The sequence below is a fragment of the Heterocephalus glaber genome, unplaced genomic scaffold (genome assembly GCF_053883595.1).
Source record: "Heterocephalus glaber isolate CG9 unplaced genomic scaffold, H.glaber_assembly_v1.0 deba00001586, whole genome shotgun sequence".
NCBI classification, from domain to species: Eukaryota; Metazoa; Chordata; class Mammalia; order Rodentia; family Bathyergidae; genus Heterocephalus; species Heterocephalus glaber.
In genome coordinates, this window is record NW_028258364.1 from 3,952,077 (window position 1) to 3,979,895 (window position 27,819).

Consider the following 27,819-nt stretch of genomic DNA (forward strand, 5'->3'; position numbering starts at 1 on the left):
GGAATTTTAGTTTTAACTTATGAACAGAGTCTTAAGTTACAACCTGAATGCCGGCCACTGGTGCTTCCAGATGGTCTCAGATACAGATTTAACCCTTAAAGAGTTGTGGAAGGAACAGTAAAACATCCTTTCCTGTGTGGGGTTAATTGAGAAATCCTACACGAATGTCTCTCTAAGGACACTGTGATATTCCTCTATACAGAAGAGAGACTTTGAAGGCTGTGTAGAGGAGCCTGAGCCTTCAACTGACCAACTTGAGTTACAACCAGCCCTCGTGAATGAATTGAGCTCATAAGTCAAGAGTCCACTATTATCTTCTTTGGAGCACTCTTTTTTGCCCATTTTTAGTTGAATAATCTGTCTTTTTATTATTGAATTGTGAATTGTTTGTATATTCTGGATACAGGTTCTTTATCAGATCTATGATTTGCAAATATTTTCTCCCATTCTCTCACTTTCTTGAAAGTGTACTTTGAAGCACTTTGGATCAGCTTTGATTTATTGATTTTTTTTTCCTCCCTTTATGGGTTATATTTTTCTATTTATTTGCATGCTTGAAATTTTTTTTATTGAATTCCAAACATTGAATTTTATCTTAAGAGCTGAGTAGTTTTTATATTAATGAAAATTTAATATTCATAAGAAGTACTTTGGAGTTTCATTCTGAGATATAGGTGAGTTTACTTGGAAACAGTTTGATTCTTTTGGGTCTTGGATTTAAATTTTCTTAGGTGGGATCAGAGTAGTGTTTTGTCTAGGTTTAATTTTCCCCCATTACTGAGTTAGGATTCTTTTCAGTAATCTACCTGGTGCCTTATGGATTTTCATTTTGGCTATTGGAAACAAGCACTATTCTTGGACCTTTTTGAGCTTTGGGCATATTTCTTCTATTTGTTAGGATGTTTTTCTCTGGTTTTAAGTGTTTTTATCCACATATGTGCACTGATAAATGAATATTTGATGGGACCCTTCTATTTCATGAATTCTCTTCTTGTGTACCTCTTTATTTCCAATACTCTGCTCTGCAAACTCTAGACTCTTTGGCTTCCCTATAGTCTTTCCTTTGTCTTCTCAGCTTAGGGAGACCATAGGCTCTGCCTAGGTTTCTGCAAAGGTGTGGCCTACAGTAGTGGGCAAGATGCAAGGGAGGTTTGCACAGTACTTTTTAAAGGGGCAGTGTACATGTGTGTGTGTGTGTGTGTGTGTGTGTTGCGATGGGGTGGTCTGGAAGGAAGGAATGGCTTGCTTTGTGTAAGCAAGGGCCAGTGTTCCTCCTTGACCTGTTTCTGGGATAGCCTGAGTGATCCCCCTGAAGTATGTTATATAAGATTTTGATAGGACTCAGTCATGGTTTAAGACGGCCACTTGACCCAAGATGGCTGTATTTTGTCCCATTCTGGGCACCACAGTTTGCATTGTATAGGCCGTGAACTTTTTCCATTGGGTGAGTTGGACACAGTCATAGGGTTCACCTTATTTCTCTTTATCTCAAGGGTCCTTGTCCTTCATTGCCAGATATCCAGTGTCCTGAAAGTTGACACTTCTTATGTTTTTTCTTTTCTGATAGAAAAGTAAATACACTTTTTACATTTTGGCCAGAAGCAAAACTCCCTTTGACTATTTTTCAGAATCTCGTGTTATAATGATTTATAGCCAAGCCACAGGGTGGAGCATATTCAGATGTCCCATGTTAAAATTGCTATGTTGAAATTTCATGTATTCTTTAGCAAAATGCTTTGCAGTTTTAATAGAGCCTTTTAAAATAAAGCCTGTGAAGAATAAACTTTCTCTTGTTTTTGCTGTATTGGAAAGAATACTCCAAGGTAGAATGGGATATGATGTGAAATTAGAAAAAGTGAAGTAGATTGATTACATTTAATCTGACAGTTAACAGATACCTGAGAACTCTACCATAGGCCCAAAGTAAACTTACAGATAACTTTAAGGGCTTAGGATAAAGTTTTCTTAAAGTGTGAGTCTAGATGGGGTTTGATGGAGGTGTGAGTCCTTGAGAACTCAGGTTATTTATAATTTTAGCATCTGTTTATTTGCTCACATATCTGTGACCTTTCTTTGTTGAAGGGTTCCAAGACAACTGTCAAACTCAGTGACTCACTAGAAGTAGTCACTGTACTCAAGAGCTTTATACCTACTGCAGTGAAAGGGTGCAGATTAGAATCAGTAAGGGAAAAAGGTGCATGGGGTGAAATCTAGAGGAAATCAAGCACAAGCTTATAGGTGTCCTCTTTCAGTGGAGTCACTTGAGAACACTCTTAATTCTCTAAGCAATGATTTGTGATGATGTGTGTGAAGTTTTATTAACCAAGGATGTTCACTTGAGCCTTAATGGCCAAGTTTTATTGGAGGTTGATCCCTTAGGTGTACTGCAGTACTAGCATGGCTGACCTTAGCCACTCATATTTGAGCTCTCCCCAGAGCAAAAACAAATATTCACCATGAATCACCTTGTCAGTATAAACCTTACCTGGTCAAATTGGTACGATTTGGACCAAGGCGATAAGCATACAAAAACACTTTTTATCAGGAACAGTATTCCAAAGTCCTTATCTCCCATAAGACTGCTAAGTGCCAGTTCTAATGGCAGGCCTTTCTTTGAAATGTGTAAGTTTTGAGTTATCCAAGCCTTCTGAGTAAAATCTTTCGTAAACATTGTGTTGTAGTTATTAAGCTTTATATTTTATTTTGGAGCTCATTAATTTATTCCTAATGTTCTTTATCTGTTCCAGAATCTCATTTAGGCTCTCATGTTACATTCAGTCATCATGTCTTTTCAGCTTTTTCTGGACTGTGACAGTGTTGGATCTTTTTCTTGTCTTTAATAGTCTTGACAGTTTTAAGGTATATTTCATAGAGTGCCTCTCAGTTTGAGTTTGGGTAATGTTTTTCATTTAGTTACTCTGGGATTGTGGTGATTTGGGAAGAAAACCATAGAGCTGGAGTGCCATTCTCATCATAACCTAGCAAAGGTATGTTATTAATTTTAAACCTTCATCAATCTAATTTAAAAGTCCCCAACCTCTCAGGAGTAATTAACTAGATGGTAGGCTGATGTGTTGCTTATTACATGCAGAAATTGTTCTCAGGGGCTTTTCTTATCCATGTTTTATATGCAATTTTTGAGTGCATGAGTTCATAACTTTGTGGAGACAGTGGGAAAGGATGCCAGAAGGAGAACAGTAATTGATAAAATCACAGAATAGAGAAGCTGTCATGGTCTGTTTTACGAGATTAGAATCTGGAATAAAACTCATTCTGATCCACAGGACTGACTCTGTCATTATTCTCATGTATCTTTTTCTTACCAAGATAAACTGAAAGTTAGTAATAGGGACTCCAAATTATACAGCTTCATCAATTCTCTTTAGTCACCTAACTCCTATTGTTCATGTCTCTGCTTAAATACCAGATCTTCTAGGAAGCTAAATTTGTGTCTCTAGGATTTTCTAGGGCTGTGTTCTTAACACAGCGTCATGTCCAATTTTTTGTTCTGTACTTAAATAATTATTAATATATTTGTTTAATGTCTGTTTTTCCTTCCAAACTAAAAGATTCATGATATAGAAGCCAATGGTATTTTTATTAGAGTCCAGCCAGGTACTAAAAACGTAACAACTGTGTGGTTGAAATGAATGTATCTTGGTGAATGAATAATCAATAAGTCAAGTAAATAGTCATACAAATGGATGGATATTAGATACTGAAACTTTTGCTAATTTTACCTATATGAGTGACTCACATGTTGAACATAAATGTACACTAGTTACCTATAGGCCATACTTACTAGAAGTTATAAAAGATGACATAGACAGCTTTTACCTAGGATGGTCCGTTTATGCTCAGCAAATTAACCACTTAAGCTTACTCACTTCTCTGAAACTTGTGTGCCTTATCTCATTGAACTCAATCTATACCTGAAGTATTCAAGCATCTAATTTTTCTACACATCTTTTTCTGTAATTCTCTTGTGACATATTTCAGACCTTGTTCCCTAGTTGGTTCTGGCCCTCTTAAAATACCAGTTCTTTCTCCAACATCTTTGTTCTTTGGCCAGCATTGGTTGGTTATTCTCCTTTCTGGTGCTCTAATCTGAGGACACAGATGGCAGAATCTGAGCTGCTTTTGAAATTTGCTTATATGAGTTTGCTCAGCTTCCTAGCAGAGAGGGACCTTCTCTCCTTACCTCTTATTTAACAAAAAATTAGAGCATTTTTTTTAGCTCATTCAGGCAGAGAAGTGTTTGGCTTTCCATATATGCAAACATTTTTATTATCATTGAATCATTGAAAGGAGATCAGAAAAAATGGTTTGAGTTTATGATCCAACTCTTTGGGAAGTTCTGGGCTTGAAAATTCAAGGTATATGTGTAGGTCTTACACACTTTTACATGCTAGCAACATTTTTTACTAATTTTGACCACACTTGTTTATACCTTTTTCCTGTTTTTCCTGCCTCATTTACTACCACTGGTTCCTCTGCCATTTTAATCCCTTTTGTTGCTTTAATTTTAAGGTATTACAAGAGCAGTATGTGTCTTCCCATTAAATAATTCATTAACCAACATTGAACTTATGTAATATAGAAGGCATCATGTTAGAATGTTCCTGGCAATACTGACATATACAACTGAGGAGCCCTTTCATATTATTTGCCCATATCTCAAATTTTCAAAGAAAAATAATTAGAACCAAACTTACTTAAAAAATTTTATTAATAAAAACTTTATTTGAAGCCTCTTATAATGAATTTCCTTTTTTTAAAAAATAAAACACTTTTGGGGCATTTGGTTATGTGTTACTCTGTGTAGTTGGCTTAAACTTTAAGAAACTTGTGAAAGGTATTAGAACCAGTCAGAGGATCCTGTCTCTTCTCTCTGTTCTTACATTTTTCATTTTTTTGTTGTCCATATTTCTTCATCTTTTCTCAGTTCTGCCATGCAATAAAAAGAAATACAGGAATTAGTAAGCAGTTTCCTTAAATATTGAAAGCATTTTCTAGATCATAGTAAAGTTATTCAAGGAATTTGATAAATCAGAACAAACAAAATATTTTGAGATCTGAAAAATTTTGTAGGTGAAACTATACCATTTTCATGACCTGACTCTTTATTCTTTTTTTTTTTTACTATTGCTTTTTTTGCCCTAAAATTTCCATATTTTTATGAGATTTTCTTCTTAGGCACATTCATCTGATAAAAGATAGTTCTTAAAAGTTCATTTTGGAAGTGGTTAGCTGTTCTTAAGTTGAATTAAGGCATGAAGTTTTATGATGTAAAGGGGGATTATTTGGATTATAATTTATTTCAGGAGTATTCCTTATCCAGAATGTTTGGGAACAGAAGTATTTCAGATTATGGATTTTTTCAGATTTTGAATATTTGCATACACATATTGAAATATCTTGGGAATGCGATCCAAGGAAATTAATTTATGTTTTATATACATAGCCTGAAGTATGCATGCATACTGCACTCCATTACATAAAGTCAGGTATGGAATTTTCCACTTGTCAGTGTTCAAAATGTTTTCAATTTTGTAGCTATGGTACCAGGGATGCTTACCCTGCACCATGTTTGTAAGATTTGACTTCATATATAGCCAGCTTTGAGCACAGCTCATAGTAAACTTATTAAAGTGGGATTGTAATGATATTTTTAGAAATTGAGGTTCAGGTAGATACCTGTTTTGTTTTGTTTGTTTTTCTTTCTTTCTTTCTCTTTTTTGGAGCCTTACAAGTGCTAGCTTGAGCATGCTATTAGTGAGATACATCCTAAACCAGAATACTTGTATTTTAAAAACTTGAGTATTTTCCTTGTTTACATCAATGTCTTCACATATTAATTGTGAGTTAGAGGAGCATCTGGCTTCCAAAGCTATAACCATATGTTCCAGTGAGGTTCTTAATGTCATTTACTGAAGGACAACAAATCATCCAGAGTTAGATGCAAGTAGTGAGGAATGTTGGTATATGTTTCTTACACTCTTTCTCATTTACCTTTTGGCTTTCTGTCTTTGCATCTGTGAAATTCTTAGGTGTTTTCAACTTAAGCATATGCAAAATGGAAGAAAGTGGAAAGAGGAGAAGAGCTGAGAGACAAAAGAGAAGGAAAAAGCCATCTGGTGGTACTCAGTCTCCTACTTTCCCTGTGTAGGATGCAACTCCTTTTTTCTTCCCTTTACAATCTACTTGCTTTTGTTTTGTTTTCAGGGTCTTTGTATTGTTTTTTTTTTTTTTAACAGTGAGAACGAGAGCCTGTGAGTGACTTATGACACTATCATTGAATTTGAATTGAAGTTCTTATTTTAAAAAGTCTTGGTAGGTTGTATCTTTATAGTATAAGAGAAAATTTTTTTGTCTTTTCATTATGTAAAACTAATGGCTTTCACTTATTTACAGTTGGATTTCAGAACTTGTTTTTAACACTGCTTTCTAATTCTTGCTTTATCTCCATTAAAGAATCTGGAAGTTTATTGATTTTTTTCCCTTTGAACCTTGGAGACTGTTTTCTTTTAATTTTTTCTTACACTTTTTAAAAACAAAATATGTATATTTTAAACATTTTAATTGTTCAAAGTTAGTGTATGCCTCACCAGAGAATTTGGAACACATGCTAACCCACTTGTTACTGTCTGGCTTCTTGTCCTTATGCTGGTACTTGCTGACATCAGATAACAAAATGAAAAGCTTTTCATTACAGTATTATCTGTGAAATAACACTTTTAAAAGAACTTTTGTCTCCAGCAGTGTAAAACTTGGCACCTAACAAACAAGAGCATCTTAACTCACAGATGTGTTAAAACGTTTTCAGTTTCTCTGGAACTCCTGGATGTATAGTTTGAAGAGTTTTGTTTTTTGGTTTTGGTTTGGTGTTTTTAATTTATGTGTTTTGAGATGGTTATCTACGAAGTATTGTTAAGATGTGGGAGAAAAAAAAAAGATGTGGGGGGAATTTTCCTTGGGAAATTTTATCCCACTACTCTGCTTGTTTGACAGCTATTTCTTCACGTCTAGCTTTACTATTAAGTTAAAAAGTTATAAAGCCATATGTGAACAGCTGTTTATTGTTTTCACAAGGGCAGGGCAAAATAAAGGATCTCACTTATCAAGAATGGCTCAGATAAGATTATAAGGATAATTTTCTGGCAGTTATATTTTATAACTTTAAAAACACTTCTAGAACATAGAAATTATTTTTGTTTTGAAGGTATTTCTTAGTCGAGAAAAGGAACAAAATCTTAAAAAACTTTTATTCCAAAAACAAAAAGATCATACATTTTGCAGGATTTACAAAAATATGCTTAAAAGTAATTTTGTTAAAAAAGAAGTACGAAGTTTGTAACATACATAGATGAGATCTTGGATCACAGTCTCAAACAGATCAAACCTAATTTTCAAAGCTATCTAGAAGATAGACTTAACAGTATGTTCATTTAAGCAGTATTTATAAAAGGCAAACAGGAATATGTTTTTCTTAAGTATTTTTACAATATATAGCTCACATTTTATGTAGTCCTCATTTACCTATTGGTAATAGGGGTTTTTTTTAGGGGGAAATTTGATTCTTAAATGGGTCTTAAATGATTCCTTTTTGTACTTTTGCTGATGATATGTTTTATTTTCTTTGTTCACTGTGCTGGTAAAACTTACATTTAAAAAATGTTTTGTTTTGCAGGTGTCCTGGTCAGATATAGGAGGACTAGAGAATATCAAACTGAAATTGAAACAGGCTGTGGAATGGCCCTTGAAACATCCAGAGTCTTTCATCCGAATGGGTATTCAGCCACCTAAAGGAGTTCTTCTATATGGGCCACCTGGATGCTCTAAAACAATGATAGCAAAGGCCTTGGCCAATGAGAGTGGACTGAATTTTCTATCTATAAAGGTAGAGTGTTAACTTTTTCAATGGCTACCCTGGAACTACTACTCTTAGGAAAGCATGTAAATGCCATCTGTAAAGGAGCAGTTGATTTCCTTCCTCCCTTCCTTCTTTCCTTCCTTCTTTCCTTCCTTCCTTCCTTCCTTCCTTCCTTCCTTCCTTCCTTCCTTCCTTCCTTCCTTCCTTCCTTTCATGGTACTAGGGATTGAACCCAAGGGGTGCTGAGCTATATTCTCATTTAAGGCTCCCCATTTAAAATTTTTATATTTTTTTGAGACAGGGTCCCTAGGTTGTCCAGGCTGGCCTCAGACTTGTGATCTTATGGCCTCAGCCATAGTGATGGAACTGAAATTTGGCTCCTAACTACTACATTATATTCTCTTGCATTTTCCTTTTATTAATTTTTTATATTTAAAAGAAAACCTAATATCCAGTGCTGTTTTTCATTAATTGTACAAACTTACTGGGTGGTAATTTAGTGGAAAGATTCTTCTAGGAACCCGTTTGAAAGATAATTTTGTTTTTCTAAGACAAACAGAACAATAGCATGGTTTTGGTAGAAATTGAGTTCATAAGAAAGAGTAATAATCACTGCCAAAGAAGCAGGCAACTACTGGGTGAAGTACAAGACTCATTGAATAATGTGGTATTGGAAATGTCCCTATCAGTGTATAATTTGTGCTTCTGAAATAGTCACAATAAAAAGAGCCCTGAGCTAAAATTCAGATAACTTTGTTTTGCTTCCTAAATCTAGCACTTTTCATCATAAAACAAGTTCTATACTTCTATTATTTTATATGTAGTAGGATATAAAATGACCAGTACTCCTCAAACTGTGAAGATTATCAAAACAAAGGAGAGTCTGAGAAATTTTTGCAGCCAAGTGGAACCCAAGGAGACATGGTAACTAAATATAATGTTGAGGTATCTTAGATAGGATTCTGGAGGAAGAACCAAAAAAGACATTAGGTGAAACAGAAGAAATCTGAATAAACCATGGTCTTTAGTTAAAAATAATGTATCAGTCTTGGTCCAGTCATTATAACAATGTACTTTACTCATGGTAATAATAAGGGAAATTGAGTGTGTAGAGGTGGGTAGGGGTTGGAATGTTGTAGCTGTTTGTTGTAGCTGCTCAATTCTTCTATAAATCTTGTAAAGCCTTAATTAAATAAAAGTTTGAGGTCAGTATCATAGATCCAGGTGTACGTAAACATTCAGTGAAATAAGTTAAAAGAAAGGCCAACTCAAGAGTTCTGACCTGCAGTAAACAGCGTGAGTGGATTGCAAGGAAGAAGAATCATGGGAAAATTGTGGATTTAGTGCTTTAGAGGAAGGAGAGCTTTCCTTTTCATTTCTCTGTCCATAATGATAGTGGAGAGATACTGAGATATGCCTTGAGAAGAACTTAGGCGTAAGTTTAGGGGTTCCCTGAGTGTGTCTGTAGTTCTCAGTTGAAGCCTTTATTGGTGTGTGTTAGTTCAAGCCCCAAACCCAGACCCCAAAATTATAAACTCTTTCCTTTAGTGTTTTGGCTACTTTTTCTTTCACTTTGGGTGAAGCTTCTAATTTGGAATCTTGCCAGGAATTATGTCCAGTTTCAGGACTTTTGTGAATCCTAACTATATTTTCTTTCTGTAGATTTATTACTACTTGGGCTCATCTAGAGTCTGGAACCTTTTGAATTTCTCTTTAATTTCCTTTAGGTTTTTGTTTTAACTTTGAAAATTCTCTCAGCTTCTCCAACTGATGTTGTCTTGCGTGTTTCATGTATTTAGATTGCCAGTTATTAGCATCAGTGATAAATAAAAATACATTCTTAGTTTTACCACTGTTTGAATGGCTATTAGAAATAACTAATAGTGTCTCATGATTTTTGGTACAAATGAAATAGTTAATGAGCCCTGGTCAGTTTCACAAAGTTATTTTTTAGAAGTTAGATTAGATTTACTTAAATTTGGCATTACTTGTATAGTATATATGCTAGCATGTTTGAAGATGGTGCAGCATAAGTTTAGACTGTGTGTGATAATAAATGATTCTTTTTTTTTACATGGGCTTTTATCAATAGATAAAGCTAATATATAAAAAGAGTTGATATGAAAATATTCCATACATTTAGCTAAAAGCAAAAAGCAGTGATAACTGTAATAACAAAACCCTTGACATTTGGAATCTAAGAAGACTTAGAGAACAATGCTTTTAGACTAATAGGAAATCCAAGACAAGGAAATTGTATTGTTTTATTTTTTTTATTTATAAATAAATTAGTTGATGAGAAATTGGCAATTTTTAATCTTAATTTCTTTTTGAATGAAAATTACAGTTCCAATAAATATTACAATTTCATGTCTATGACATTTTAAAACTATAAATGTCTTATCACTAGAACAAGTCAAAAATATATATTAAACTCCTTTTTTGTGCCAAACTCTGTACATGGCAAACAAACATACAGTATACTAAAAGTGATGGGATACATGGCTAAATAATTAATGTAATGAAATTGGTAACATTTAGAATCTTCATGTGTTTGTTTGTTTTCTTTGTCCTTGTAGTACTCCAGATTGAACCCAGGGTGTGTACACAGAGCTTCATTCCCAGCTGCTACCTCCCTTTTTTCCTTTGAGACAGGATCTTGCTAAATTCCTAGGCTGGGCATGTGTGAGCCACCATACCTGGCTTTAGAATTTGCAGTTCTTGATTTTTTATTGTATGCAAGAAGGGAAAGAAATGGAGAAGTGTTCGAGGTGATTAAAATTTTTCTTTCAGTGATTGGCAGATGGAAATACCCTAATTCTGGGGAGAGAAGAGAGGCAGATTAGGGGTGAAGGAAAAGATGCAGAATTGGGATTTAGATATTGAGTTTGTGGAACAACGTGGTAGATATGGTTAAAAGGCAGTTGCATTTATAGGTCTGTAAGTCAAAAGAGTGCCATCTCTAGAGATGAAAGGATGGAAATTGAGAACGAGTGGTTGAGATTCTTCAGAGAGGTTAGTAAAAGAGATTGAGAGCAATGATAGTGGTCCATAATAACAGAAAGGGTTTTCATGAGTATGTATATATGTATACTTATACACTTTGCAGCTTGCTTGCTTAATTATAGCTTCCTGCAGTGGAAGTTCGGCAGTGTGTCATTTGTTTTTAAAAGAAAATTGTGAGGAAGTTTGTATTATACTTTTTTGAGAGAAACAGCTTAATTCTATACTCTTCCTTGCCAGCCTTTCTCGTTTGTTAAGGCTTTTACTTGCTGTGGCATTTCTTGAGTTGTACTTGAGCCCTATTTTCAAACTCCTTTAAGTATTTTGCCAGAATGTCTCTTCTGTATGAACTGGTGCTGTATTTTTTATTAATTTTCAAGATCTTTTGCTCACATTACATTTATGTAATTATATCTCATATGACTAGATTTTTATGAGCATATTTTATAACATTTAACCACAGTTAACACTTAGGTTAACTTGCCTTCTCCAGACATTTTAGAACTTATAAAAACTTCATTTGAATTGTAATAGCCCAAATTATCAGGCTGGTGTCAGACACATTTAAAAAATCCTTGGGGAAATGGGGGGAAAAGCCAGTAATGATTACAGAGGGAAAATTTGAAGAGCCTAAAGTGTAAATATTATATACTTGAATTTGTGACTGATAAGGGTGTAAAGCTCAGTAGATTAATCGAACAGCTGGGCAAACATTTTCACTGTGTTTATGATGTTTTGTTTTATAACTTGAACCCTGGAAATCTTGGCCATAAATAAGCCAATTTATGGTACTTAATTCTGGAAGTTTTTCTTGCTCACTCTTATCAGCGAAGCAGCCTGTTTAGGAGGCAACATATGGCAAGGACTAACATACTGTAGCTATTTGGTAAGCAAAGTTGGAAAATAAATACCTTATATAGTCCTGTCAACTTTACCTAATATTGGGATTCGAACTTACAAGTCTTGTGGGATTGTTAGACCATGTTATACTTTATCTAAACCATATAGTCAGCTATAAATGGGCCCTTTGTTTATGAGTATTAATAAAGTTCTTCTTATTTATTTATTTATTTTTGGTACTGGGGATCGAACTCAGGTCCTTGCGCTTGCACAGCAGGTGGCGAAACCACTGAGCTAATTCCCCGGCCAATAAAGTTCTTATTTTTAAAGTAACCCATGCAAGTATCTACTTAGAATGACATCTTTGCCACTTGATCTGGTCACCATTAGTACCTTTGACTTAAATTACTCTCCCCTCCCCTCTCTCACCACCTTTCCTCCTGTCTTCTATTTCCTTTCTTTTCTTTTGTACTTGGAATTGAACCCAGGGATGCTCTACCTCTGAACTACATTCCCATCCCTTTTTATTTTATTTTTTGATGCAGGATTTCAACAAATTCCACAGGTGGGCCTTGAACTTGCTGTCTTTCTGCCTTTGGCTCCAGAGTAGCTAAGGACTGCAAGTATGGGCCACTATGGCCATTTGTGTCATGTAATCTTAAGGGGACATTTCCTTCTTATTTTAAGAACTTGGAGAAAACAGTACAGCATAATTTTTAGAAATAGTACTGATTTAGAAACCAAAATCTTGCATTCTTATCATTTCTGCTATTTAACTTGTTCTAGGACTTAAAATTACTTTTGCTGCCCTTGTTCACTTTAAGTGAGGTTAAGTTACACTAAATTATTTGTATAGCTCCTCAACTAACCACATTCTGTGAGTGCCTCACAAACCTTACATTTAAAAATTTTTCTATCTTTTGTGCCTGATGGGCAGTTCATCTGTCAGTGTAACAGTTAAGCAACTGGGACCTCAGTTCTCCCATTATTAAGCTATGTGACATTGGACAAATAGCTTCCTCTCCTTGTATTTCATTTTTTTTTAAATAAAGGAATGGTAAGAATATATAATTCAAGGTACTGTTGCAAGCAATAAGAGGGAATGTATTCCCTTTTTTTGTTGTTATTCTAGCAAAATTCCCAAAGCAGGCTAACTTGTAAAGATAAGAGGCTTATTTAGCTTACAGTTTTGAAGGTTAAAAAGCCTTGGGTGACTCTATTGGTTTGACCTCTGGTGAGGGCATAATGATGGGTGGCAACTTGACAGTAGTGCCTGTAGGAGTGAGAGATTATGTCATAAAACAGAAAGCCACAGGGTGATTTAGAGGCTGGCCTCCCTTTCATAATACAACAACTCACTTTCCCAAGAGCTCAGGGATCCCATGGGAACTAGTATAATTCCTTACAAAGGCAGCTCCATCTTTGACCTAAGGACCTCCCACTAAGCCCTAGCTCTTATATAGTTTTTGTTGTTGGTATATGTTTGTAGTACAAAATAATTACATTTATCTTGAGAAATTGGTACATATATGTATTGCATCTTGATCGTTTTTTAGACCCCAACTCTTAAAAGGTCCCCCAGTCTCAGCATGGCCACTAGGAACCAACCTCCCAACATGGGAACCCTTGGTAGACACACTCAAGGCATATCCAGACCATACCAGGGATAATACACATTAACATTTTACAAGATTTCACAAAATTAGCTCATGCTAATTATTGCTTCTTTCTCTTTTTAAGAAATAGATACATATATTTGACCAAATTTAGAATAAAAATATTTGAACAAAATGGGAACAAGAAATATGGCAGCACAGTTATCTGTTTCTCTTAGTGGTAGAGTAAAACGTAGACTATATATAGACAAATGTAACTTTGGAACTGAATGTAGACTTTTAAAGCTCTGTACCAATCAGAATATAGTGATTTTTTATTTTTTAGTAGCTTAAACTTTCAACTAAAAATAACCAACCTCTCTTGATGATAAAATTGCTCTGTCATTTAAAATTCTAGAGCAGTGCAACAGAACAGTTCAGTTACATAGGTTGCATATTGCAGGGCACCTATCTAGGTAAGGTTCATCAGCATGTAGTCCCATAGAAAATGACATGTTCTCTAGGTATTCTATAGCAGTGTTTCATTCCTGCCACAACTTAAATGAATAATTGTGGCCCTTATTTTTAGTGCTACATTCTGAGGTTAAAATTTCAGATCTCTTTTTTCTTTTTCTTTTCTTCTTCTTTTTTTTTTTTTTTGGTACTGGGGATCAAACTTGGGACCTTGTACTTGCGAGGTAGGTTCTGGAACCACTGAGCTAAATCCCCGGCCCCTCTTTTTTGGTTTTTGAGAAAAACATTGTGTTTTATCCACAGGCTTCTACAGTCTATTTGGTAGTGTGATAACCTTTCAACTCAATGACCTTGAGGCTATTTGCTGGGTTTTTTTATTTCAAAAAAAAAAAAAAATCAAGTATTTTGCCTGTACATTGGATTTTTAAACCATATTAATTTTTCTATTAACACTGTCAAGACATTGACATTGTTCTTAGCAGAGAAGTAATCATGAAATGACTATAGTTTTCTACTTTCCAAAATTGATGTTTTTCTTTGTCTTTAGAACCACAGACTAAAGAGAACAGTGACTATTTCTCCATACTTTACAGTGTCTTTCCTTCATTTAAGCTGGTGACTAAAAAGTATTATACATCCCTTTAGTTATATTGCCTGTTTAAAGAAATGTTTTCCCTGGGATTACTATTTTATGTCATACTCTTATTTTTTGTGGAAAGTTGTTATAAGAACAATAATAGAGTTGGCATGTAAGTATAATAAAAACAGTGACACCAGAAATTTCCTTTCTGGTGTTTGTCAGGTCACAACTTTCCTAATTAGTTGACATAAACTGGGTACAGTCTGCATAAAAGTTTCTTATTATATCTCACCTCCAGCAAAGACTCATTCTGCTAATTATCTACATCTTATTTTATTGAAGAGCCTTGCCCCTTCTTCTCATTTTTTTAAATGCCTTGTCCATGGTCCCATTTGGGAAGAAGTATAGCTTATACATGTAAATAAAAAAACACCAGCTTTGTTTTATCTCACTTTGAATTATATTATGAGCAGTCAAGCAGTCTGCTTTGCATGTACTGAAGAACTGTAAAAATGATCTTGCAAGGTGAAACCACACAAAGTGGTCCTAATGAATGGAAAAAATTGCAAGTGTTTAAATTTTTTTTCAAATCATTAAGAACTCTCACTCTTGAGTATAAATGTATGAGGCAGTGCATTCTAAAAGTGTAATAGTTTTCTTGCTAGTCTCTCTGCTTCCAAACTTCTCCCTTTGTCTAACCCCCCATACTCAGGAACCTCAGCACTTCATTTTGTGAGAACTTTACAATTTATTTACTCATTTTATATTAATGCAGTTTTAGATAATGTAATTTTAGCTAACATTTTATTTTTATTGGCATAAATAATACTTTAATAATATTCTTGTATGTGTTTCCTGTGTGTATATATAAGAATTTCCCTAGGCCTTGGGGAGGTTCCACAGTAGATGACTTAGCTAACAAATATAAAGTCCTGAATTCAATCCCCAATGAAATGATACATATACACACACATAAGCACTCCATTAGATTAAAGAAGGGGACCAGTCAATGGAAAGAGGGAGAACTGGGGGAGGGAAAGGGGATTTAAAATGTGTTAAATACGTGTACCAGCTCTCCACGATGAATGTTATGCACTGCAAACATATACTAATAAAATTTTTTAAAAAGGTTCCCTAGCGCAATGATGGTGAACCTTTTAGATCTTTCAGTGATATAGCCTGCTGTGGCATGCATGCCATAGGTTTGCCACCACTACCCTAGGGTATATTTACCTGCAAGGGTACATGTCATAGGGTATATATCATTGGATTGAATATTTTCAGTATTACTATTTTGAAATTGTTTTTTTGTTTTCTATGTTGTTGATTTTTGTCAATATATTTATCAGTTGCCCCATTTCATGTTGTTAACATTTATGATGCTTTTGATCTTGTGGACAGAAGTGAACTATTTTAAATTGTATGAGATAAATCTAGAGTAGGGGTCAGCAAACTACATACAGTCTTGAAACCAAATCTAGTGTATAGCTTGTTTTTGGTCCAGCACCCTAGGTAAATAAATTTTACATTTTAAAAGCGATGTTTTAAAAAAATTGCAATAATATGTGACAAGAGACTGTATATGGCCCACAGAGCTTTCTATCTGGACCTTTCTAATTTATCCTCCTTGATCCCCAATACTTGGGAAAATATGTTCAAGGTTATTTACCTCATTGATAGCTATGAATATAAATTTTGTGTCCTTGTGACATAGTTTAACCTATGCCTAAAAACAAGCTTATAAAATTGATTTGGAATTAAATATTTGCTATTTTTTCAAAAATCTTTAAAAAATATTGTAACTCAGCATAGCATATTTCATTGTCTTTATTCAAGTTAAATGTATTTAGGGGACTATATTATTTACGAAGTTGATATGATTGAATTATCAGTGATGAAATTGGATTCATAAAGTCTCTCTGTAATATATTTGGGAAAATAAGGTTAGCCAGTTGTATGTATTGTGTAAACATTGCTTGGACATAGTTTAAGTACCAATGTACAGATAAATGATTGATATACATTATGAATAATATTTATAATTACATAAAAAGCACTATCCCAAGGAAATCTTTGTTCATTTACATATATTTAGTAACCTTTTATTCCCTGGTGGTTGGTAGATTTTAGTCAGAGATGTTAAAGTAGTACATTAAATGGAAGATAATATTTTAAAACATTATAACCATTCATTTTATGTATCTGCATCCTAATTAGCTTCAAATGTGTATGTTTTAGGCTGTGTAATATATTAGTCTGAAATAGTTTTTTTTAAAGATTAATCATCTTGAATCAATAAAAAAATCAGGCAGAAAGACTATCAGGCTATCTCTACCATTAGTATCCATGGAGAAGCTGAATTTTGTTAGTCTGAACTTTGAGATATTCTTTTATTTTTTTGTTCTGAATTTCTTTTTTTTTTTTGTATTGTGATCCTTATATGTTCTAACCTACTCTCTGTTACCCAACTGTCATATTTCAGTATTTTTTAATTACCCATTGTGGAGGTGATGGTCTTAGTCAGTTCAGGCTGTTGGAACAGAACACAGTAGACGGGGTAACTAAAACAACAGATGTCTCTCTCTGTTACAGTTCCAGAGGCTGGGAAGTCCAAGATCAAGGTGCTGCAGATCTTGTGTCTGGTTTTAGATAGCCAGTTTCCTCTTGTAATGGGTATCAGAGAAAAATATTAGACTTTTCTATGTCTTCTTCCAAGGGCACTCACTAATCCCTTCCAGGAGAGCTCCAGACCCAGTTACTTCTCTTTGACTCCACTTCCTAATACCATAATTTGAGTTAATATTTCTATATATAAATCTCATGTGGACACATTCAGTCCGTAACAGCAGTATACAAAAACAACACTGAGATTATTTTTTTTTCATAAGGGATGTTTATAATTTTGAAAGACTTTCTTATGCTCATCATTTTTGGCCTTCCTCATCTGTTGTACACCCTCCTCCTGCCTTCTTTTGGATTAATTCTAATACTGTTTTATTTCCCTTGTTATAATAGTCAAGTCTCTTTTACTTTTTAAAAAATACTTGCATAAGGGCTAAAAATGTACATACATAATTTAATCTGCCTTCAAATAACTATATTTATATATAGTGTAAAATCCTCACATTAATACACTTTTCTTTGTGAAGTATTTATTTGTGTTTTACCTATACATATGCTGTAAATTCTACAACATATTATTTTGTTTTAATCAATTAAAGAAATCTTGCTGGGAGCCATTCCCAGCACCCAGGAGGAGGTTCCCTGGCCACCATTCCACTGTTCCCAGGGCAGATGACATGAGCCAATCCCAACACCCAGGAGGAGGCTCCCTGACCACCATTCCACCACTCCCAGGGCAGAGGAGGTGACTCGTGTGGGTGCCTGCAGCACCCCCCATCCCCACCCCATGGAAATGAGAAGACACGTAAACAAGCCTCAAAAACAGACTTCCAGATCACCTTCAGCAACTCCAAAGGGAAACCAGACAGAACAGTATGATACTCAACCACCTGGACTTGCTGAACTGGCAACAAAAGAGGACCTGGAAAAAATGAAATCAGAAATAATTTCTCAGATATCAGCAGAGATTGTGCCCACAGTGCAAGACATGATTAATAAATCTAGAGAGGACACAGATTAAAAAAATAGAGGAGCTGAAGAACATGATAGAATCAAAACATAGGAAACAAATGGAATCCATAAAACAGATACAAACAGATTTCCAGGAGATTAAAAACTCCATTGAAAGTCTACACAGCAGAATGAACCAATGTGAGGATAGAATTTCAGATATAGAAGATAAGATTCCAATTAGTGACCAGGAAAAGAAAAATTGCTTTAAAATTGTAAGGGACCACGAGAATTCTATCCAGCAGCTGCTAGATGATGCAAAGAAGAATAACATAAGAATAATTGGAATCAATGAAGAAATAGGAGAGAGTGCAGAGGACATAAAAAAACTGTTCACAGAAGTGATGGCAGAAAACTTCTCAAGCAGGGGAAAAGACCTTGACATGCAGATAAGTGAGGCATATAGGACTCCAACTAGCCTTCATCAAAAAAAGTCTACACATTGGCATATAATTGTTAGGATTCCAGAAACCCAACAGAAGAAAAAAATTCTAGAAGCAGTGAGAGAAAAGAAACAAATCACATACAAAGGAAAGCCCATCAGAATCACAGCAGACTTCTCAATACAAACCCTTAAGGCAAGAAGAGCTTGGAGTGACGTATTTCAAGCCCTAAAAGAAAACAGCCTCCAACCCAGATTGATGTACCCTGCAAAACTATCTTTCAAAATTGATGGAGAGATAAGATACTTTCATGATAAAGAACACCTCAGGAACTTCATGAATACCAAACCAGCACTCCAGAAAGTTTTAGACAATGTCCTAGGAAAAGACAATGAGGATCACAACCCCAGGAAGCCCAGCAGAATGAATTCCTTGGGCGTGACAAATTAAATGCAAATGGGGAGAATCCAACAAAAAGAAAAAGTCATGACAAGGCTTTTAAAACTTTTAACTTCATCTCCCTAATGAGTGCATAACTCAGTCTTGTTATTGTACTGATTAGTATTTTTTCTAATTCTAGTGTTGCACACCTTTCCTTGTGCTGTACTGGCTATTTACCATCTACTTGTGTCTACTTTTTAATTGGGTTGTCTATTAATGAGCTGTAAGAGTTCTTTATATATTCTGGTCATAGGTTATATGCATTGTAAATATGGTCTGTTTAAGAACTATTTTTCGTTTTAATGATGTCATTTAAAGTTCTAAATTTTGATAAAATCTCATTTATCAATTTTTTCCCTTTATACATCATGTTTTTTGTATCCTAGGAAGTTCTTGCCTACCCTAAATTCATAAACATTTTCCCTTATAATTTCTTCTTAAAGTTTTATAGTTTTAGTCTTTCTTATTTAGGTTCATAGATCCTTTCAACTTACTTTTATGTATGGAAATAAATGATTGAGGTTAATTTTTTATATATAGATACCAGGTGTTTTAGTGCCATTTGCTGAAAACACTATCTTTTCCTCTGCTCTTGAATTGAGTTTATATTTTATAAAATGTTAATGTTAAATAATCTTTCAAAACTTAGTGCACCATATATTTGTGGTTCTATTTCTAGATTCTCTGTTTTATTCCATTGATGTATATGTCTTTCCTTACACTAACACTGCCTTGATTACTGTAGCTTTAGAGGAAGTCTTAAAATTAGGTGCTAAACGTCTTCCAACACTTTTTTCTTTTTCTTTCTACTTTTCTAGGTCCTTTGTATTCCTATATAACTTTTAAATTTCAATATCCAGTTCTTCATTTATAGCAAGTATACATAGACCTGAATTTTTATATATACCTTGTGTTTTCTAATCCTGCTAAATTCAAGTACAAGTTCTAGGTGCTCCTAGAGATTTCTTAATATTTTCTCTGTAGATGATCATTTCACCTACATATAAAGATTTTGCTTCTACCTTGCCAATCCTATCCTAGTTGTGTCATTTTATTGCCAGACTGTTTTGGTTTAGTCCTATGTTTCAAAGTTTAATGGACAGATGAAGAGTAGGTATATCTGCCCTTGTTCCCCACCTTAAGGGGAAAGCATTGTATCTTCTCCATTCATATAAGGCATTTTTGCTGGAAGTATGGAGTACATGTCTTTGATCTGTTGAGAAGGTTCTGTTCTACTTCTAGTCTCCTGATAGCTTTCACCATGAACAGCTGTAGAATTTACTCCAATACTTTTTCTCCAGCTAGTGACAGGATCATATGGCTTCATCCTTTCCTCTGTTACAATGATGGCTTTTGGGGGTGGATCTTCCAATGCTGAACCAACACTGCCATCCCTATAATAAAACCACTTTCTACATACTGCCAGATCTGAAGTGTTCCTTCTTTTTTCTGCTTTAAATGTTTGATATAATTCATCAGTTAAAATGTATATGAGCCTATTGTCATATAGGTAGGTTTTCAAGCTAGGAATATACTTTCTTTAATAGGTGCTATTCAAATTTTATATTTCCTCCAGAGTTAGTTTCATTAATTTGTCTTCCAAGGTACTTCTTAGAAGTTGTCAAATTTATTTTAAAAAATATTTTTGTAATATGCTTTCTATATCCTTTTAAATTCTGTAAAATCTGTGGTAATGTCTCCTAGATCTTGATAGTATAATTTTAAAAATGTATAATTGATATTGTGTAATAGGAAGAAAATGTCTAAAGGAGCAGGTGAAGTGGGAGGGGGAGGGGAAAGGAAAGAAGGGAAATAAAATATGAGAAAAGAAAAAAAATGGAAACAAAATCTTTGCAAATAGGGAAGGGTGGAGGGGGTAAAGGGAGGGCAAGGGAAGGGGAAAAAAATAAGAAACCAAGATACTCATGAAATGGTACAAGATCCCAATGATGAATATAACTGTATTTTATACCTAAAATGCACCAGTAAACTTGATGTGAAAAAATAAATAAAAATAAAGAGAACTGATAACCTAGAAAAAAAAAAAAGAAAGAAATCTTTTTATGTTTACCCAAATGTTTACCATTTCCGACACTCTTCATTTCTTTGTATAGATCTGGGTTTCCATTTGATGTAAATATACATCAGATTTCAGAATTTTCTTTTAATATCTCTTATTGTGGAGATCAAATCCTCTTAACTGATAATGCCTTTTCTTTGCCTGATTTTAAAAGATATACCATTTTAACTTGACAGGTTTTTTTTCTTGCAGCTCTTTTGTTACCCTGTCATCAGTTTTGCTTTTTTTCTGGTAAAACGTCAGTAGTGAAGCTTTGTTTGTAGATATAATATGTCCTTATATTATTTGACTTCTCTTAAGGTTTTCTCTTCATTATTGGCTTTTAGCAATTTGACCATGCCTTAGTGTGGTTTCCTTAATTGGAGTTTCTTGAGCTTTCTGTGGGGTTTTCTCAAAACAAATTTATATATTTTCCTGTCTCCTTCCTCTTTTCTGAATGTCCAGTTATACGTGTCTCAGAATTCTTGATATTGTATGGATCACAGAACCTCTGGTTATTTTTCTCTCAGTCTTTTTTGTTTCCATACTTTGGTTTGAATGATTGTTCTGTTGTCAGGTTTATTGTTTTTATTTTTTTCTACTTCAGTTTTGTATTTGCTTGTAAGCTCATTTAGTGCATTGCTCATATCCTATTCCAGAACAGATATTATGTCAAAACTCAGAAAGCTTTATTTGATTTTGGGGGTTTATTTGTGTGTGTGTTTGATTTTTGAGACAGGCTCTCATATATATTTCAGGCTGACCTTGAACTCACTGTGTAGTACAGGCTGGCTTTGAATTTGTAGCACTCCTCCTGCATCAGCTTCCCAAGTGCTAGAATTACAGGCATGGGCTACCATGCCCTGTTTATTTGGTTTGTTATTTGGTTTTCAATTAAAAAAAATAATTTTGTCTTGAAGTTCTTGGAAAATTTTGTAATACTTAGTTTTAATCACTAGTGGTTTGAACCATCTTTGGTACATGTATGACTGTCCCATTGGGTAACTTGAATCACCGGTGATTAGTCATTTAACATAAGATCATAGAATTCAAATGAGAGCTACCTGGCAGTGAGATGTACAATTTACGACCCATCATGAATGTGTTAAGACTGTGTGCTAATTTTGTGACATCTGTTATTTTTGAGTCTGTATGGAGTCTTTTTATTTTTTTTTCTGTTTCCAATATTGCTATATTTGTGGATCAGGTTCTTTCTCCTTTCATTTCTTTTAAAGGGGGATTGTTGTGGTCATATTTGCCATCCGATTTAGAGTTTGCAAACAAAAACAAAATTTTGCCAAATGTTTTGTTTGGGAACCAAATTGTTGGTAAACAAAAACATTTGTGAACGAAGGTACTACTGTATTTTGAATTTTTTCCCCATACTTGGAAGGTTTTCTGTTATGAATTCTGTAAACAATTTTTTATTCCATGCTGCCTGTCTTCTAACTTTAATTGCAACTCCTAGGTTAGTTCTAACTATTGTTGTTGTTTTTGTTGTTTTTGGTACCGGGAATCAAATTTGGGTCCTTGTGCTTGCTCAGCATTCGGCGAAACCACTGAGCTAAATCCCTGGCCCAGTTCTTACTTTAATTGTTACTCCTAGGTTAGTTTTTGTGTCCCCTAATAGCCATTGTATCAATTTTCCTTGCTGTTTTGTTTTTAAAGTATCTAAGTATGTATGATCTTGTTTATCATATATATCTTATAGATTTGATATTCTTTCCTCACATTGGTCAATTTTGCTGCTCATATATTTGATAAAATTCTTTATGTCTGGGATTTTTCTTTAGCATCTTTTGGTAGACTGATTCATTGGTAAATTTGCCACTCATGTTTGAATCACTTTGGTTCACTCTTGTAATTTTTTATTTGACTCTTTAAGCTCACTGATCAATTTGTTTATTAAGTCCATTATTTGGTTATGTCATGTTTTAACTTGCCAAGTTCTTTTGTTTCTTCTTTGATCATTTGAAGCAATTCAGCCATTTGATTTCTACTGTTTTCCCTATTTTCTACTATTTTGCCCTTTGGATTTGCTTTTTCTGAGTGAGGAGTCTTTGGAGCCATTTTGTTGTCTTGTTTTCTCATGCTTCTACTGTGCATGTGTGTGTGTGTGTGTGTGTGTGTGTGTGCGCGCGCACGTGTGCACTCGTGTGCTTATTTCATCTCACAAGCTGTGATTCTCTTCCTGATGGAGAGGTTAGAGTGATTGTGAGCCTGTTCCATCAGCCAGGCTGCCACTGAAATACCAGCTCTCTCCTTCAGCATGATCTTCTCCCATGATGGCCTGTACAGCTGGACTTTGGGTATGGTGTATGCCATGATCCAGTACTGGTTTGGCATCCCTTTATAAACCTCTGTAATGCTGGATTTTGGTCCAGTGAGTTTCTCTTTTCATTTGTTCTCTCATATCAGGCTTTTTATTTAGCCCCTGCCTAGGGTATCTGCTCTGCCCTGGTGCACTGTTCAGAGGCTCCCTCCTTTTCTGTCACCCCTAGTAGGCCATGATGATCTCTTTCTGGAATGAAATATTTTTAATGAGCTACATATTTCTGAGAACTGCTAACACAAAACATATTGAAAATCGTTTTCTTGATGAATTAAATTATCATAAGCATCAAAAATATTAAATTAAATTTGAATTATGATATTCCTCTTTCTTTATCATCTTTATATCCTACTGTCTACAATAAATTGATTTTTTGTTGGGGTACCGGAGATTGAACTCAGGATCTTTCACTTTCAAGGCAGGCAGTGCCAGTGAGCTAACTCCCTGACCTGATTTTATCTTTTTAGTAGTTTTGTGGCTGTCTTCTAATTTTCCTTGCTTTGTTTTGTCTTTGTCCTGGTCCTCCTCATTTCTTACCTTCAATATTTTAAACGTTTCATTAGTGGTCTCTGGCCATCCTGTACATTGTGGCCAGAATCATCTTTCAGCAATATATGTATAATCTGTTCACTCCCCTAAGCCCTTCCGGTTACTTGGAAGGTAAAATCTGAACTCATTTTTGAGATCTCTCTTCCTCCCACTTTAAGTAACCTTACTGATTTCTGCAATCTCCCTGTGCCCTGTGCTTCACCTGTATTGAACTCTTTATCAGTTTTACTTGTGTTTTAGTCATGTATAATTTGAAAGTCAGTGAACTTTGAATAAAGACCTTATGAACTCTTCTGCAATTAAAATGCATATAGTGACATCTGTTTTGGTTGGTCAGAGACCTTTTTGATTTCTTCCTGAACCTTGATGTATTTCCTGTTTTTGAGAATGTGGCATAAATCAATTGAGAATTCACTTGAAATGGTACTTTCTTTAGGAACAACTTTGACTGTAAGGAGTTTCTTCTCTGTGTTTAAATGGCACCTGGGCATGCTTTTATCATAGAACTTGTCATACTGTATGCCAGTTTTCTTTGTAGTATGGTGTCTTAACTGAAGCTAAACACTGCTTGTACCAATTTGTGTAGTTGACATGTGTTACCATTTGCCTATGTGTTTGATTCGGTCACATTTGTAAAAATTGTTATAAATTATTTGGGAAATACTTGAACAAATGTGTAGTATATCCGCTGAATTATCTGGGCTCATGATTTTCATGGAATAGAATTTGAATCTTATTCAGACTAAAGTATGTGTGTGCCTGCATATATGAGAAGAAAGAGAGTACAGGGGAGAGAGAGAGGGAGACAAGAGACAGACTCACATACACATACATGTCCATTGAATTTGGCATTGTGTAAGGAAGGATGTGAAAATAGCCAAATATTGGGAGGAACGTGAGTATGCTTAGCCAAGAACAACATCTGGCATCCATCTCTGAAGGGAGTAGTTGTGGTTCAAAGGACAGTGTTAATTTTTAAAATTATCTCATGACACTTGTAGGGATGACTGTATTTCCTGAGAAAACAAAGGTACACAGTAAAAAAGAAAGTACCTCTTCTCATATATCTGATAGCTTAGGTACTCGAGAAGGAGAAAAAATTCTGAAATATTAAATGTCAAAAAAATACATCTTTGAATCACTGATATGAAGCCTATCACTTGGAGACCAGCTACCTTTATAGCTACTCACTTGGTGAAAGCTGATTAGTAAATATTGATGGAATTTTGTTATTAGTGGTTCATGACTTCCATTCCTGGTACTCCTAAAATACGTGGGCACAAGAAGTAGAAATCCTATCAACTTGATAGACTTGTGAGTTGCAGATATCTGAAGGGTAATGCAGACAAGCAGTGAATAGAAGCTAGACAATTTGAAGGTTTTTCACAAAGGTCATTATAAGAATATGACATCCTGAGGGTTAGTGATAGGTGTGGTTTTGAGACATTGTTCTGTAGGTACTGGCTTTTATAGTAGTTGGAAAGAGCATTATTGTGTATCCTGCAGAACCATACAGTCAGTGTATACACAGTCAAGTCATACAAGTGCAACATTTACATTGGAAGCATTCAAAGATTGTAAAGTAATGTCATAGATTATGTGTTTCCCATTCCATTTCCTTTTCCAGGGCTTCTCAGTCATAAGAAACCTGAGCTCTTGCTTCTTGTCTTATTGAACTGTTGATCTAGTGGATTTAGACACAAATTTAAGTAGACCTACTCAGAACCAGCCAGTGGTTAGGTTGGGCATCTCTGCAGTTTACCTCTTTGTCTTCCAGATTAAGGTGTTCTATCTTCTGTATCTAGTACCATACTTGACATATTGTTAAAATATAAAAATATGTATGGATGGTTAAGCAGATCATGAAGAACATGCAAAACTATTGTGTTTAGTTACAGCCTTTCCTTTGTATTGATATGTTATTTTTGGAACATAGAATAGCTTTAGTTTTTAAGGCACAAATAACACAAAAAATAAGCATGCTGAAAGAACTAATTTAATTAATATCAGATTTGTTTGTTTTCCTCTTTGTAAATTGTTTCTTCATCAAAAGATATATTTGTTTCACACATGAATGCTCTGAACAGTTGTTTTCTTTTTATACAGGGGCCTGAATTAATGAATAAATATGTTGGTGAATCTGAAAGAGCAGTCAGAGAGGTAAGAAGATTATACCTTAAATGACACTCTGCATAGGAGAACCACACTTCTGTTCTTCTCTGTCTTCCATTTCATTTTGTGTAACATTCTTTGAGATCACCAAATCTGGATTCTAGTGGCATGTGTTTTTCTTCAGGCAAATATTCCTATTTGAAAATGAAATTTTTGATAATCTGTAAAACTTTGTGTTTATTTTTAAACATCATAATATTACTACCTTTTGTATTTACCAAGTAAAGGTATTTTTTTAACAAGGATGGACATATCTGTGTTTATAAAGGAACACATATGATCTTAGAATAGGATTTAAAATACTTTAAAATAGGTAGCCATTTAAATTGAAGAAGTTTAGTATATGAAAATTTCACTGTGCTGTATTTACTTATGTTACCTCTTCCTGGTGATTTAGACAGTGCCTCTTCCTTCTCTCTCCTGTATTTTAAACCAGACTTTTAATTCTGTACCTGGTTGATATGCCACTCCTTTGTATCAAGGAAGCTATACAACTGTTAATTTGTACAAAGTCAAGGCAACTGGAGACAAAAACTTCACGTCTTGTCTTTTCTAAGCAGAGACTGACCTGCTTCACGCAGTGACCCCGTATGCTCCCAAAGCTACTTAAAGACAGGAATACACAAACATTAGTGGAATAGATGGTCCTTACTTGTGAAATACTTGAGTACCAAACAGGAAAATTTTGTAATGAGGAAAATTTCAAATTACTTCCCGCCTATTAGATGGTGGTAGTTGTATAAAACATTAATTGACAATGACACATGATAAAGGCAATATTTTTCATATTAATGTCTTGAATTTTTTATTTTTATAATCATACTACACATCAGCATAAAATGGGGGGCCACAGTAACAAACATGAATTTCTTGTTGCCCATACTTCCTTTATTCTAGCTTATTTCTATGTATCACTTCCATGGCTATTTGGCCAGCCTCTGATTTTGGTAGTTTGATGGCTTCTTGCTCCAGCTAGTCCATGTTCTAAGATTTGCCCATTTTTCCCTGGCTTTATATCAACTGTCATTTTCCTATATAGTCTTTAAAAAAAAAGCAAGGTATGAGACTTTTAGATACATGAGTATTTTACGTGTGAATCTGTGGCTGATTTGACATGTATGTTTTTTCTTCTAAATCTGTTTGTTCCAATTAACAATATCTATTGTTCATTGAACTCTTATAAGTTTTTCAGCTGAATGCTTTATGTTCTTTTTTTTTATTCAGTTCTTAAATCTGCAGTAAGCATTTATTATTTTCATTTCATAGATGTGGAAATTGAAGCTTAGAAAAGTAACATTACTTGCTGAAAGTAACACAGCTACTCAGTAGTAGAGCTGAAATTTTAACTGAGAATGTTTAATTGCTTAACTGCACTGCCTCCAATATAGTACCTGTGTGAATATATATTGGTAGTCTTGTCTCCATAATCCTGAAGAGATCAGTTTTTCATCTGCTAGAAAATCTTAGGCATCTGTTACAAGGTTTATACAAAGTGATTGGCTGGTTGATTTGTACGTAATAGAGTTTGTTCTAAAGACAGTTTTCAAATGGAAATGAACTAAAGAATTTTCTGGAATTTTCACCTCTTTGACTGATGTAGTTCTCTTTCCACCAGATCTTCCGAAAAGCAAGAGCAGTGGCTCCTTCCATTATTTTCTTTGATGAACTTGATGCCTTGGCAGTTGAAAGAGGCAGGTAAGAAATAGTTAACAGCATTGCCATTAAGTATTATCAGTTATAATTAGAGTAAATAGCATTTCTTTATACAAATTTTATCTCTTAGTACATTTTCCCCAAATAAAACATTTTTTAATCAATATAATTTTTTCTCATATCCAGTAACTTATTTCACTTGACTACCTTATAATATCTTCCTATACAAATG

The 27,819-nt window shown here is 34.5% G+C and overlaps 1 protein-coding gene and 1 long non-coding RNA gene across 11 annotated transcripts in view; one reads left to right on the plus strand and one right to left on the minus strand.

Annotated features, from left to right (window-relative positions):
- Positions 1-27,819, plus strand: part of Afg2a (AAA ATPase AFG2A) — a 360,481-nt gene that overhangs the window by 61,077 nt on the left and 271,585 nt on the right. For all 10 annotated transcript variants that reach the window (XR_015443934.1, XR_001184136.3, XR_015443935.1 and 7 more), the window contains exons 11-13: positions 7,691-7,900; positions 25,869-25,922; positions 27,550-27,629. Coding sequence is in view for 6 of the 10 variants with exons in the window: in XM_004854946.3 (XP_004855003.1) it covers positions 7,691-7,900; positions 25,869-25,922; positions 27,550-27,629 (344 nt within the window). In the remaining 4 variants the exon portion in view is untranslated. The remainder of the gene's footprint in view (positions 1-7,690; positions 7,901-25,868; positions 25,923-27,549; positions 27,630-27,819) is intronic.
- On the minus strand, positions 4,758-27,609 carry LOC110343969 (uncharacterized). The gene is made up of 3 exons (XR_002386233.2): positions 27,518-27,609; positions 25,938-26,068; positions 4,758-4,947 (listed from the first exon to the last, which is right to left on the minus strand). It is a non-coding gene; the product is annotated as an uncharacterized LOC110343969 (long non-coding RNA).